The sequence below is a fragment of the Sceloporus occidentalis genome, unplaced genomic scaffold (assembly GCF_023333645.1).
Source record: "Sceloporus occidentalis isolate IW3139 unplaced genomic scaffold, rSceOcc1.0.p SCAF_61, whole genome shotgun sequence".
Taxonomy (NCBI): Eukaryota; Metazoa; Chordata; class Lepidosauria; order Squamata; family Phrynosomatidae; genus Sceloporus; species Sceloporus occidentalis.
The window spans coordinates 4,240,910-4,255,914 of record NW_028317041.1 but is presented as its reverse complement, the minus strand read 5'-3'; the positions used below and the strand labels follow the sequence as shown (position 1 = coordinate 4,255,914).

At 39.8% G+C, this 15,005-nt stretch overlaps 1 protein-coding gene across 1 annotated transcript; it reads left to right on the top strand.

Moving 5' to 3' along the window:
• The first annotated feature begins 1,386 nt into the window (after positions 1-1,386).
• On the top strand, positions 1,387-11,450 carry LOC149287425 (zinc finger protein 330-like). Its single transcript, XM_089492913.1, has 9 exons — positions 1,387-1,506; positions 5,625-5,644; positions 5,782-5,852; positions 6,490-6,569; positions 8,807-8,933; positions 10,065-10,169; positions 10,334-10,380; positions 10,933-11,050; positions 11,188-11,450. Exons 1-9 carry the CDS (start codon positions 1,387-1,389, stop codon positions 11,448-11,450), a joined length of 951 nt encoding a protein of 316 aa, XP_089349039.1.
• Positions 11,451-15,005: the final 3,555 nt, after the last annotated feature.

The following is a 15,005-nucleotide window of genomic DNA, read 5'->3' as shown; positions in this document are numbered from 1 at the left end:
CTGTTGCTAGGTATCTTATTGTTTCTTTACCACCTAATAAAACAATATGAAACAAAAGGCAGCTAAACTCTCTAACCATATATGTTTATGGGCCAGCCTGCTTTTATATCATGATATATCATGCCATGATAGCGTTGTAAGCTCCGTGCCCACGCTCCGCAAAAAGCACAGAAGCAGTACGTGCCTTGCCTCCGTAAGGCTTTTAGCCCTTAGTGGTTGTTGATTGGCCGCCCGTTTCGCTGACGTCACGGCACGCAGGCGTGAGTTTGGTGGCGAGAAGGAAGGAAGGGGCAGGAGAGGTGCGGGGAAAAGTCCAGTCCGAGAAACGTTGCGTCCGGGTGAGTCCGCTATCGGCTTGCCCTGCCCGGACAGTTACCGGGGCGTTCGGCTACTTCTTAGCATGACGCGAACGCAGTCAGTTACAAATCACGCGGCTCATTTGCACGTATTCCGCTTCCCGTTTGTTTGCCATGATCCCTGCCAGCGAGCCTCTGCCTAACCCTCCCAGAGGTCGTTGCGTGTTTGGAGCCCTTGAATCTGCATGCCAAGTGCCCTTACAAACGTGCCTGCGTGGCCTACTGCTGTCTATATGTTATGACGTTGAGAAGCATGGTCAGCCATATTGGTGCCTGGTGAAGGGAGATGACGGCAGCACACGGGAACGCATTAACCCTCACTTTACCGGAATCACAGAATTATTACCGGTCGTGTAATAGTTATTTTCACACTTACAGTTAAATGCTTGTGTGTGTGATATAAACATATCTCTGTAGTACTTACCTTAGAATCCCAAGCTGTTTCACAGCCATAGTTAACCTGTTCTTAAAGTGCCAAAGTGGCTTTTTTTTTTTTTTGCGCGGTGGCTGGTACGTTTTACACATTCTGACGTTTTTATTAGTGTGTCAATCATTCTTTTTGTGCATGTCATTATTTAAAGAGAGAGATTTTCTTTATAGGACATTATGTTGGATGCTGCGTAAAGAAGTTTTGCTTAGGTGAGAGAGTGGTAGAAAAGTGGAATAGCCTTCCATCAGATGTGGTAGAGGTTAATGAAGTGATAGAATTCATGGGACAGGCATAAAGCGATCCTGAAGCTCAAATATTTTTGGAGAGACAACCAACCTTAAATAAGGGTTTAACATGTTTGAATAGACACACCTGGTGCATCCATAGTGTAAGTAAGGGGTTAATATAGCATCTATAGAATTCCTTTACTCGGTACTGCTTTGTTCAGATACAGCTGACTGTGATCCTCCTGGTCCAGTAAAAAGAAAAGAACAACGCGTCTACGTTAAGGCGGTAGCAATGAGGAACAATGAACGTTTTACGGTATCATGTTACTCTTTGAAATTCACACGGTTTTCCTTTAGTTTCAGTGTATTCAAAATGCCCAAAAAGAAGACTGGCGCCCGGAAGAAGGCAGAAAGCCGCAAGGAGAGAGAGAAACAGATGAGAGCTGCTCGGGGAAATGTTGACCTCGCTAAACACCCTTGTAATGCTCCTATGGTAAATAGTTTATAGAACCTAAGATCATATACATAGACGACATGACCGAACATGTGTGTGTGTGTTGGCACCTGACCATCTATATAATATATAATCTTATTGGACATTTCATTCCAAAAGCATGGGCATTGATTAACAAACTGACTGCTAAAGGTGATATCCTGTGACATGTTGAAAATCTTCAGTACGACCCATTCTACTCCCAATCTTAGCCTATGGAGATGGCCGACTTTGTCCTTATTTTTATTTTTCCACCTTTTAGCAATAGATGTGGCTGAAACACCTAACCTCAATAATAAGGGGTGTCCACATACTTTTAGTCGTATAGTGTGTCTGAAATAAATAAAGATGACCATGTGAAAGTTAAAATAATGTATCTGCTAAATTCTCCTTAGCCTATGTGTAATGCCACTGTTACATTAGGAGAATTTAATTGGAAGTATTTGACTATATTCAGTAAGTCCTGAGAATGAGATTAGTTACAACTTTGGCTGAATTCAACAATACGAAGACATTTGTTATTTTCTGGGTTACTTGTAAATCTGACTAGTTGACTGCCTGTTGACTTGTCGGGATGTTAGTTGCCCAACCTCTGTGTGAACGGTTTGCTGGGTAAAGGTTAGTAAACCTTGTGACTTGATTGTGATGAAGATGGCAGTAGAAACGAGACACAATCAGATTTTTGCTGTGATGCGGGCAGAGGCATTTTCAAGTTTTCCTTTTGTGCTCATAAATGGAATATTACCAATATTACACAGTTACAATAAAGGACCCTATGGCTGTACAAAAAAGTGTCAAGATGACCTTTATAGTAGGTAGTGCTCCCCCCCCCCCCTCTTGTTTTGGCTGTTAGATCTTCGCACCGATGCAGGAAGATTAGCCTGTCTTCTGACGGCATGGATCGCTTCCCTGATTTTTGTCAGAAGGAGCCAGCTTCATTGGCTCTAAGTTGGCAGCTTTTGTTTAATGCTTTATCGTTATCCGCACTGACGCTACTGAAAGCTCTGATTAGCAACGTAGAGACTACAGATTCCCTATGTTTCCGTCTCCTTAAAGAAAAAAAAATATGGAAAACAAAAGAAGTCGCTCAGACAGCTTTTTTAAAAAGAAAAGTGTTGTGGTCATTTTAAAATATAAAAAAATTGTGAGGTATAACTATGTTGCTGCACATAATTTGCCTTATGTATGTTAATATGGTTTCAAAAAAAAAAAGCTCTGCTTAAAACGAAATAGTTTGTGATGGTAAGCTAAACTTTGAAAATTAATCATGATTGGGCAAATATATAGCAAAAAAAGCTCTGGCGTATGAAACATCCTCGGTCTTGTAGGGCTTAATCCACATGTACGTGTGGCATTCACATAACGAAACTAAAACTAGTAAAAGTGACCACTGCCAATGAAGGGTTAATCTTTAATCATAAAAAATGAGCAACCGTTCAAAATAGTTGTGCAAAGCTAAATGTCACTTCTTTATTTTCAGCAGTCTAATGTCCAGCGGTGAGTGTGTGGGCTCTGGAGTTAGCACCCAAACTGTCTCTTGTTAACAAGGTGCCAGAGCAGTGCCGCCCATGCAGTGCCGCCCATGCAGTGCCGCCCATGCAGTGCCGCCCATGCAGTGCCGCCCATGCAGTGCCAGTGAAAGCGTATATGGCATTCAATCAAATGTGAAAGTTAGGTTTATGACGATGGCAAGTTAAAAGCATCTTGCGTAACATAAGCTATGTTTATACTGTATGTGGGTTGAATGTAATATTCTGGAATGCTAGAGTAAAGCTGAGAGCTTAAAGAGTGCATGAAACATACAGTAGCGGAATACGAATGTACCATAACTAGTACAAATGGAAATGCTCAATCAAAATGAAACATCACGACTAGACATGAGAGAGGGAATGGGGCTTATAGCAGAAGAACATCAGATATGGAATTTGGAGAAATAGAGATGCCCCAAGTAACCAATCAGATGGTTAAATCCATTGAGAATTCACAATGAATCGCTTTTTCCTAAAATAAATAAATAAAATTAAAAAAAAATGAACAAGCTGTGTTGTTAAGCATAGCTGGGAGGAAAATGTTCTCACTTTGTTCATTATTGACACAGACCTTTCAGTCATTCTCTGTGCATCCATTATTATTTCTTTATAAAGTCTGCCGTAGATATGCTTCAATACTGAAGGGACACGACAACAAGTAAACCTACAGAGCAAGTAAGCCGCCATCCAAAGCCTAGAGACCATAGTCCAAGGTCAAGCTGTATTCAAGGCATATAGAGCCCGTTCACATAAATAAAGTAAAAATAAATAAATAAAAGAGGATGATGGTAAATACAAGCAAAGAGAGATAACGCTCTAAGGTCAAAGGGGGATGTGCTAATGAGAAAACAAGTACTGGCAGTGGCAAGCTTAACGTACATTACTGGGCTTTGACAGATAATCGTAATCACTGCAGGCTACACTGGAGTGTGTGCGTGTCCGCGCGCACGTGTGTGTGCGTGTGCGCGTGCGTGTGCGCGTGCGTGTGGATCTTTTACTATAAAAGTAAGCCATATCACATTGTGCCTATTCAATAATCTCAGCACATTGTTGAATGGGCACAAGATACACTATTAATGATATGCAGGGGATTCACAGCACATACAGAACCTGTGAAATAAAAAGACAATGTTTGGCCTTCTAGTGCACACATCATGAAAAAGAGAAACTTAAACTATGGGAAACGTATTGCAGGACCTTCACAGTCCATAGTAGAAGTAAGTTGTAACTAGTAGTTGTTTGTTGTTATCTCTTATGTGTGTGTAGTCAGCTGCATATACTGAGCTTGGTCTAGGGTGTGTGTGTGTGTGTGTGTGTGTGTGTGTGTATGTATGTATGTATGTATGTATGTAGCGACATCCTGTCTACAGCATAACTGTTTGGTGTTCAGCCTCATCAATGTGCCAGGTGAGAAGATCGCAGGCCTACGTTGTAACCAAGCCAATTCGCTGTAAAGGTCTGTGTCTAGTCGGCGTAACCTCCATAGTTTCCTACCCAACACCGAGAGCTCTTCTGAGGAGTGCAAGAGTGTTTAATGTTTCAACAAAGTATCTCTGAGATACTGTAGATATCTAAAATCAATCATTAAAGCTATGTAAGAAAGTGTGAATATGACCGTTCCTCAGAGATTCCAGGGTTGCTGCTAGAATAATAATGACCAATAAGTGCACAAAACAAAGCAAGACTTCAGTGCATACCCGGCAAATACTATTCATTATATGGCCATATATTGCTTAGCCCGCCATTACATCAATTTGGTGAACCCTGTGTAATTTCTCAGGACTGTATTGCTGAATCAGTGGGACTGTATTGCATTTTGACACATTTGGACTCCCAAGACATGTAAAGCTTCTCTGGACACCATTAATACGTATAAAATATATAAAAATATAAAGGTGAGCGGACAACCTGAAAAGCATACACGGCATACACATTCAGATTCCTGGGTTACTACTATAATAATGACCAAAAAGTACACAACGCAAAGCCCTGTCTTTGTGTAGCTGTTTGATTTAGGCTTATTTGATAAATCCTTTAGACCTATTTTCTGTCTTGGAGGAAACCACAGATGTGGACACGTAAAGTAGAATAAAAGATTTCTTTTCAGTGCGCAACCTTATTTATCTTACTTTGCTGTTTATTATCTACGTTAGGGGGGGAATAAAATAGCCCGTCCATTGTGTCGATCTATCACAGTGAACTTTTGTCTCTTCTCTTAAGAAGAAAACAAAACCAAAAATGGCAAAGAAATATAGCGGCTGGCGGGGAATCTTTATGGCTATCTCTCCCGTGGTTCCCATAATGTCATACGTGTCCTCTGAGTACTCGTTCTAACCAGGTGTGAGGCGCAATAACTCAGTGTATCTGTCTCGCCGGGGATAACTAAGCACCGCTGTTTATTTATATATTCCGTGACTGGTGTGCTCATATAGTTAAAATGTAAACGTATACCAAGCACAGTGATCATTTTCACGGTGGGAACCGTTATTTCCGCAGAACATAAAATACGGCAGAAGTAAACACCAGCGGGAGTTTTTTTTCCCCCATGTAAATATTTCTTCTGATATCATTTTCTCTTTATTCTTATAGGAATGTGACAAATGTCAAAGGTAAGCTCAGTGCTTTTTATTTATATTTTTTAGTGCAATTGTAATAATTTTACCGCTATTCCAAGAGTGTGCTTTAAAAAGGATGCATAAATCCTGTTTTGTTTTTTTTCTTCCTCCTATTTATATGTGAAATGAAGACGGCAGAAGAACCGGGCGTTTTGTTATTTTTGCAGTTCTGTACAGAAGCTGCCTATGTGTGCGCAGTGTGGTAAGTAAAGAGATGGACATCGTATATCTGCTGTGCGTTTCTATTCTGTTAGTATATTATTCTATTGATTCTTGGTTCCGTTAATCAGCATAATTGACACGGGGGCAGAACTGATTACTTGTCCTTCTTTTCCACCACCCTTAACCCCTTCACAGCAAAGCCCGTACATGTAGGGGCTCGCCACGCATTGTCATTATTCGGTTTAAGGACAACCCGTTGTCCTTAAGGGGTTAACCAAGGAGGCGCAGTAACTTAATAAAATATTTAACTTAACCACATAAGGTGGTTTTATTCTATATTATTTAAATGTAATATTTGGGGGAATTGCCTGACCTGTCTCATATAGATGTCATGTAATAATATTATGATAAAAAGAAATATTTTTTTTCCTTAAAATAAATTGCAATCACTGTTTATTACATATTCTGTGACTTAGTGCAGAGTACATATCCTCTTTCTGCGGTATTTAGAGGGTAGGTTTGAATGTTTTTGATGTTCTTGATATGGTCCCTTTAATGACTGATGCAAAAGAAACTGCTGCTGTAGGCCTTACCACCAACACTGACTCGTATACCCAGGAATTGTACTACTGCTGTATCGATACGCTGGTAATCCTCTGCCTTATTTGCTCTTTCAGGAAAGACAAAATGTATGATGAAGTCATCTGATTGCGTCATCAGACATCCCAGCGTGTACAGTACTGGTATGGCAATGGTGGTAAGCATACAAATTCTCAAAGTAGTTTAACGCATAGAAATCCATCCTTCAGTTTAAAATAAAATGTGCGTTTTATAGCAAAGTAATATTTCATTTGGGCTCTCTTGCCTCCAATAACAAGATTTTATCCTTCCAAACACGGCACGTAAACAAATGAATATATTGTTGTGGGCTGTTCACCTCTTCACCAGAAGAGGGCGCAGTCTGCACAGAATATTTCCGCTCATGAGAAGCAGTAATGGAACTGTTGGGACGATTGAACTATCCCGATTCACACTAAATGTTTAATGTAAAAACTGCATAAAGATAGAATTTTTCATCTGTGCCCTTAACACATTTCTAAATCCTACACTTAGCAGTAATGTATTTTAAACATGTATGTTTATAAACAAACCTATGTAATAATATATATATATATATATGTATATATTATGTATAATATATATAATTTTAAACCCATTATGTGGATACTGTGGAGAAGCTTTATTTGCTCAGTATCTGAAAGGTTACTCCTCATATCTTACCTCCAGCCTGTTAAGTTGGCAGCCTTTGTAATGGATAGGGAGGAGAAGGAAGATAACTTTGGGACAGGAAATTGATTAGATAATGGTTAGCTCTGTAATAGGCTGCAGATAATCTGTTTTCACAACGAACATTAACCCTAGGGGATCAGGGTTATTTTATGCTACAGGACCAGATAAATGTTGTTATCTATATCTATATATGTGTGTATATATATATATATATATATATATATATATATATATATATATATATATATATATATATAGAGATAGATCTCTTAACCCCCTTCATTCCCCTATGGACATCCCGGTACATCCAGCCCTTCGTGCAGCGTCAGGGACACATCCCTGCTGATGCACAGCCTGGACTCCCCACTGACAGCAGAAGCCGGCGTTGCCGGCTTTCTGCTGTCCGATCTCCTGTAACAGCTTCCGGCATGAAAGCCGGTAAGCTGTTACACTGTAAACTGCCCGATCGCGCAGTTTCAAACGCACGATCCGGCATTCCCTTCCGGGTTGCGTCACTGCTGACGTAACCCGGAAGGTCATCGGAGGACAGGATGAGGCGCAGAGACGCTGCGATCTCTATGCAGGTCTGTGAGGACCTGCATTGAGATCACAGTGTGATCGGTGCAGGGGGATCGCGGGGAGGGGAGTGAGAAACCATCTCTCTCACTCCCCCTCCCGTCCTGAAAGAGAAAAGCTGAAAAAAAAAAAGTTAATTCATTAAAAAAATTATATTAAATAAATCATTAAAATAATAATATAAATAATACTAAAAAAAATTATAATGTGAGCTGTGATGTCATTGTGACATCACTGGCATGTTCAGGAGGTCCCTAAGAGGACCTCTAACCATTTCTGTGTTAAAAAAAATATATAAAAAATACAAAAAAAATGTAAAAAAATGAAAATAAAAAAGATAATTAAAAAATATTTAAAAACCTTACTTCCCATTGCCCTACCATAACATCTAGCCAGTATAAACCTCCTGCCCCCGTTCACAACCCCCAAACCCGTTAAGCCATAGGCATAAAAAGTATACAAAATTGTACACCTTATAGTATGCTCCCTGGTGCTGGGAAAGTCTGGAAAATCTATATAAATAAGGTATTTCTGAAATCAGGACACCTGAATTGATAAACTTGGAGGGGATTTTCCATCACTTTACCTCATTTTGTGAGGATTCAGAGGGAAAATGTTAAAAAAAACCAATTTTTTCTAATCTTCGCTAGTTTTTACTAAATTTCTCATTCTAAATTTTCAGCTAATCATCCAACTATGGTATCAAACGAAAGCTCAATCTCTCCTTGAAAAAACAATATATAGTTTACATGGGTACACTATTCACAGGAAAAGAGAATAATCGCTAAACCGACATACCCCAAAAATGGCAAAATTGCTCCGGGCTTTGAGGTACCAAGGGGATTCAAGGGGTTAAACAAGTGGGATTTAAAAAATAAACACATATTTACGGGTTAAAAAAAATCCTATACAGCTGGTATAAATGGGGAAAAATACCAAAATATATGTACTTCAACTTGCCCTGATTTGGAAACCACCCTACAATATACTTTCATTATTTTAAGTTTTGGAATTTTTGTTGCTGCACCTCAATCTTGGGACCCAGGAGAACACTGTTTTCTTACAGTTCCCTACTTTCCGCGTTGGGTTGTTGGCTGCCATCAGTTAAAGTTTTCTGTATGTTTGCAGGGTGCCATTTGTGATTTCTGCGAAGCCTGGGTGTGCCATGGCAAGAAGTGTCTCAGTGTTCACGCGTGCACATGCCCCCTCAACGTTGCAGAATGCATTGAATGTGAAAGAAGCGTCTGGGAACACGGTACGTTTAACTTTCACATCACGGAAGAAAAACCGTACATACCAGTTTTTAAAAAGCCCTGTGATTTAATGCATAATTGAATGATATTTGCAGCTATATATGCAATATTTGAAATCGTTACATGGTTAATTAGTTTGAAAAAAGGCATATAGTCTACCAAGTTTAACCATTCCACAAACCCATATTGACTGATCCAGAAGAAGACAAAAATGCCCACTAAAACAACGTCATTTCAAAGGAAACAAAATCATTCTCGACTCCAAGGCAGTCAGATGTTCTAGATGTGGTCTTACCAATCATTTGTAGAGACCCAATTATCCTCTGATTTCTTAAACATGTTCCACTTTTAATGCATGCCAGCATCTTGCTTGCTTTAGCAACAGCTGCCAGAGGTTGTGCACAGTCTATTGTCAACAAGAACACCCAAATCCTTTTCCCTAAAAGATCTACCCAATTTAAAAACGTTTAGATCAAGTCATTTCTTGAACACTAAATGATCCCTTTTCTTTAGTTCAGCCTCGGCACAAATGCAATAAAAAGTTACCAGCTACTGCTTTGACAGATGAAAAACCCATTTTACTAAAGTTTATTTATTTTTGTATTATTAAACACAGCTTCTAAGGCACACATAAAAAATGCTTTTAGTGATAAAGCCAGTTCTTAATAATTTAACTAAGGTGTAGTTAGATCAGTCATACGAAGGGTGATATTGTCATTGCCATCACATGTAAGCGCTCACTTTTAAGGTTAATACACTAAAGCAGAAATAAACAACAAATCTTGCTGAAACCCCTGTTACTATGGGGACAGCCATCGTAACTTATTCAGGGGATGTGAGTGATTATTCCTCCCCATTAAGTTATTTCTTCATATTAAATTACTCTCTCTCTTTGGTGACAACCGGGGCTGCCAGCCTTTGTAAGGCTAGTTAAAATAAATCTGCCTTTTCTCAGTTATGTGAAGTATATTGGATAGCTATAAAGTAGTAACATATTATACTACTGAAATACACCGTTTAGACATGATATCTATATCTAAGGGAAGAATCATGATGCTTTGCCTCTAATGCCATCCAGATGTCCAGAATGTATATCAATGATTCATTTTTTGTACTGATTTCTTCCCCTACAGGTGGCCGGATATTTAGCTGTTCATTCTGTTATAATTTCCTCTGTGAAGATGACCAGTTTGAGCACCAGGCCAGCTGCCAGGTCTTGGAGGCAGAGACTTTTAAATGTATGTTCACTCTCCTCTTTCTGTGTCACGGTTTATTTTGAATGCATCCAACCATACCTTACACATCCAGTAACTGAGCAGGGCACACACGCATACACACTCACACATGCACACACACACACGCCTCTAGGTGAGATGTTTTCTAATGTTTTATTTATATCCAGGTGCATCGTGCAATCGTTTGGGACAGCATTCGTGCCTGCGCTGCAAGGTATGAATCTGCAATGGTTTTGTACAATGCATTAGGCAGTTAACATAGCAAGCGTTATCAGATATTGTAGCAACACGTATTCTGTTAAATAAACTGGTTTGTTTAGTATTATGTGGGACATACAGTACTAACGCTACTGAAAGATCAAGCAAGCTACTTGTCGAAAGGTATTGTATGTTTTAACATTGTGGAATGCACATTAATATTGTGTCTGCCAACATTGGTTGAAGAGGTGTATAGATGCAAAGAAATGTGATTTTTGCAGCATAGAAATGTAATCGATCAAACGTTGAGCATTTGAAAGAGACACTCAAGGCATCTTAGCCACTTTATATAATAGCCGAGTGTCAACTTTAAGTTAATTTTGTTTTTAATGCAAATACATAGAGGCATTCATCAGACTCTCCTGTATGTGATTGCTCTTTTTTTCCTGATCCACCAGCTATTTGCATTGCTTGGGTAATGAGACCACTCTGGGGCTGGAAGCGTTTCCGACAGTAATATAAATATAAAGCAACATGTCTCTTATTACCATTTGCATTCTTTGGACAGGCATGCTTCTGTGATGATCATGCACGAAGCAAGGTCTTCAAGACTGAGAAGGGAAAGGCGCCACCTTGTCCCAAGTGTGGCCATGAAACTCAAGAGACAAAAAATCTGAGCATGTCAAGTAAGCACACACATGCATCTCTTTCCCACTTAAATAGTTGTATTTTCAAACTACTCTGGAACTCTGTGTTTATAGATGGTGCATACCCTGCTTCCAGAATTTGGATCATCTGCTGCATGTTCTCTGTTCTTTTGTAGCACGGTCCCTGAAGTTTGGCAGACAAAGTGGGGCGGATGAGGACAGCGGTGCTTCTGGTTATGAAAACTACTGGAAAAATCTGTCATCTGGTGGAAATAACTATGATGACGAGGAAGAGGAGGATGAATATGCAGAAGAAGATGAAGATGATGATGGAGAAAAGGACTCTGATACAGAGGCCTCTGAACCATTTAGTCATCTGAATTTAGGCAGAACATATGCCAGTGGCTATGCCCACTACGAGGAGTCTCAAGACTCCTAATGTTCCGTTTAGTGGAAATACAGTGCTGTCAGATGAGTGAATGTAACTTCTTTGCTCCGGAATGTGTTTGTGTTTAAAACATTTGTGCGTTTTGCCAAACATGTCTCCGTTTTTTATCTGTGCAATTTCATGACCATTGAGAGACTTGAGATAAATTCAGCTGTGATGCCAACAAATGATATGATTTTTCAGTCATTGAGCACTTACATGGGTTTTCTGATTGCATAAAATGCTTTATTTAGAATGTTACAAAGCTTGCTATTACTCCTTACTTGCCATTTGACAGAACAGTACATGACTTTTGGACAAGAACAGCCAACATTAAAAACTAAAATATATATTATAGATGGCGCTCTATTAAAAATGATCTGTTTTTCTGAACCAACATTGTTAACCTGATGGATTTTTTAAGTGAAAGCGTTCAAAGCAATTGCAATCTCAAATTCATATATAAATAAAGACAAGAAGCAGATGTGTCATATACAGAAATCTGCCCCCCCCCCCTCCCTAAAGGTATCTGCACATTTCCTCAAAATTATGTGCAAGTCTCACTGATAAGGTACCAATTCAGGAATTTGGATCTTATCTCCAAGTAAGCAAGTTTTTTTTTTTTATTTTTTTTTTTAACACTGAAATACCGTATTTGCTTGATTATAAGACAAGGTTTTTTTTCAGAGCAAAATAACCATCATCCTATATTCGAGGTTGTCTTACAATCAGACCTCAAATAGAGGTCTGACTATAAGACTAAGCTCCAAATCCCCCACAGCGCTGCAGGGGATCTGGATCCTCCTCTCTGACAGCTGGTGGAGGTCTGTGTGATGTGTGTACACAACCTCGGCTACTGCCAGCACTTCCTGTGGGGCTTCTTTGTCAGAGTGCCGGCGTGACAGGACTTTCCGGTGTCCAGTCATAGAAGCCCTGGCGGAAGTGCTATCAACGGCGGAAGTGCTAACAACGGCGGAGGTTTTCTGAGCACATCGCACAGACCTCCACCGGCTGCCCCCACTAGACATCAAGGAATCTGAAGCAAGGGGGACAAGTCTAGGGAAGCACTGTCGGGGGAGGGTAAGAGTGGCATATGGGGGGGGTATAAGGGCTTTCTAGAGGCAAAGTAGCATACAGGGGGTTAAAAGGCATATCAGGGAGGCAGAGTTGCATATAGTGGTGTATTAGGGACATCTGGGAGGCAGAGCAGCATATAGGAGGTTAAAAGGCATATCTGGGAGGCAGTGGCATATAGGGGGTATAAGGCATATCTTATGTGTGAAATATGAAGGGTGAAAAACCAGTGTCAAAATAGAAGTGAATAAAAAATAATAGTTAAAGGAATACTCTCCTTTTTTGATCGCGTGTACAGCAGCAACCCTATATAACACTCTCCACAAAATAAAAGACAGGTATTGGTGGTGCAACCCACCAACAGTGAGCGGAGCGACAGAAGTAAATATAAACATAACTCACCCCAATGGGTTATGTAGAATAAACGACAAAAAAAAGGATACTAGTGCACTCTTTATGATAAAATATAGCGAGTTTTGTTTTTTTTAATGTATAAAAAAAACTCCCTCACATTCTGATGAGTCAGACAAAGACTGACTCAAATCATCAACGCCTGGTGTGATTAGGGATCACACACCCAATTGTACTTGAATAGAGATATCTTGCCTAGAGCCTGTAACCTGGCTCCAGGGATAAAGAACACGGTACTGACTTAGGGCAGTACTCCCCCCTTTAAGGTGATGAACAGAAGAGTGGATCCAGCAGAGTGTATGGAGTATATGTATAGAAATATAATATAAAAAGTGATGTAAAATGTAGAATAAATACTTAATTACATAAATTACAATACTATCTTAAAATATACTCAATTTAAGTGTCTCTGTGAGCCCTCCGATCTCCCGTGGGTTTCCTCAAGTCGGTATATCCAGAGGAAGAGGTCAACCCAGGATATACAAGAGTCATCGTCACTCCGGGGAACATACCTGAACCGTTTATGCATGACACATTCATCTAAATGTAAGTGCAACCAACTATTACGCATTATTAAGTGTTGAAAGATACCTTCTCTGATCTCTGACAGCCGGGGAAGGTCTGCGTGATGGACGCAGACAACCCCTGCTGCTAGCCACGCCTCCTTCCGGCTGGAGCAAATCGCGTAGACATCTACACGCTGCCCCAGCTACACACCGGGGACTCAGAAGTACCAGTAAGTGGAGCAGGGGGCGTGGGGAGACAGGAGGATCCAGGTCCCCTGCAGCTGCGGGGGTTCTGGATCTTAGTCGTCTCATAGTCAGACCTATTTGAGGTCTGATTATAAGACGACCCCAATTATAAGACGAGGGGTTTACATTTGTATGTGATACCTACAATACATAGGCATGTCATTTAGTATGGGTTGTTTTCGGTCTGTGCTAATTACGCTTTGCTGGCACATAGAAGATGTATTTGTGTGAATCACTTGGGTTGTTTAAAAAATGGCAGTGCTGCATTAGCTCTTCATAACTTGTGTTTACATACAGTAGTTACATAGGCTGAAAAATGACATGCGCCCATCAAGTTCAGCCTCTCCCATATTTGTTAATTGCTGATCCAAAAGAAGGCAAAAAACCCAGAATGGCAGTCAGATCTCTCCTTGAATCAAGAAGCTGTTTCCCCATAATTTAAAGATTATATCCCTGAATATTATGTTTTTCCAGGTATCCATCCAGTTGCTGTTTAAACGTCTGTACAGACTCCGATAAAACTACCTCTGCAGGCAGAGAATTCCACATCCTTACTGTAAAAAACCCTTTCCTCTGCCTTAGACTAAATATCCTTTCTTCCAGTCTAAACCACGTGTCCTATGCATAGTCCAGTTTATGAACAGATTTCCATACAACGGTTTGTATTGGCCCCGAATATATTTATATAATGCTATCATATCCCCTCTGAGGCGCCATTTTTCTAAATGAAATGGTTTTAAATTAATTAACCTTTCTTCATAACTAAAGTGTTCCATTTCTTTTATTAATTTTGTAGCCCGCCTCTGCACCCTTTCCAGTGCTATAATATCCTTCTTCAGAATAGGTGCCCAAAATTGCACAGCGTATTCGAGGTGCGACCTTACCATTGATTTATAAATAGGCTAAATTATATTTTTATCCTGCGAATTGATGCCCCTTTTTTTACATGACAATACCTTACCTTAGCAACTGCTGACTGGCATTGCACATTGTTGCCTAGTTTGTTGTTTATAACAATTCCCAAATACTTCCCATTTGTTGTTATCATGTTGTTTAGATCACTATCATTTTTTGTGCAATCTAGATAATACTGGAGCTAATGTTTTACTTCATAATCATAATAACATATTCTATGCCATGTATCTCTGGATACAAAATGACATTACTGCAAAAAGTGCAGTCCCTGATATCATTGTCTCAAATACTCAGCCTTTTGGTTTGAATAGATCAATGGGACATGAGAATAACAATTGAGAATATCTTATTTACCCGAGTGTGGTTTATAGCGCAAAAAACTCATCTTTGTGGTCGCAGGAGATAATCTAGTGGC

Excerpts from the sequence above, each read along its gene's own strand:
- LOC149287425 (XM_089492913.1), top strand. The coding sequence starts at position 1,387 with ATGCCCAAAAAGAAGACTGGCGCCCGGAAGAAGGCAGAAAGCCGCAAG. Across the intron at positions 5,645-5,781 it reads GAATGTGACAAATGTCAAAG|ACGGCAGAAGAACCGGGCGT; the intron begins GTAAGCTCAGTG and ends TGTGAAATGAAG. Across the intron at positions 10,381-10,932 it reads ATTCGTGCCTGCGCTGCAAG|GCATGCTTCTGTGATGATCA; the intron begins GTATGAATCTGC and ends TTCTTTGGACAG.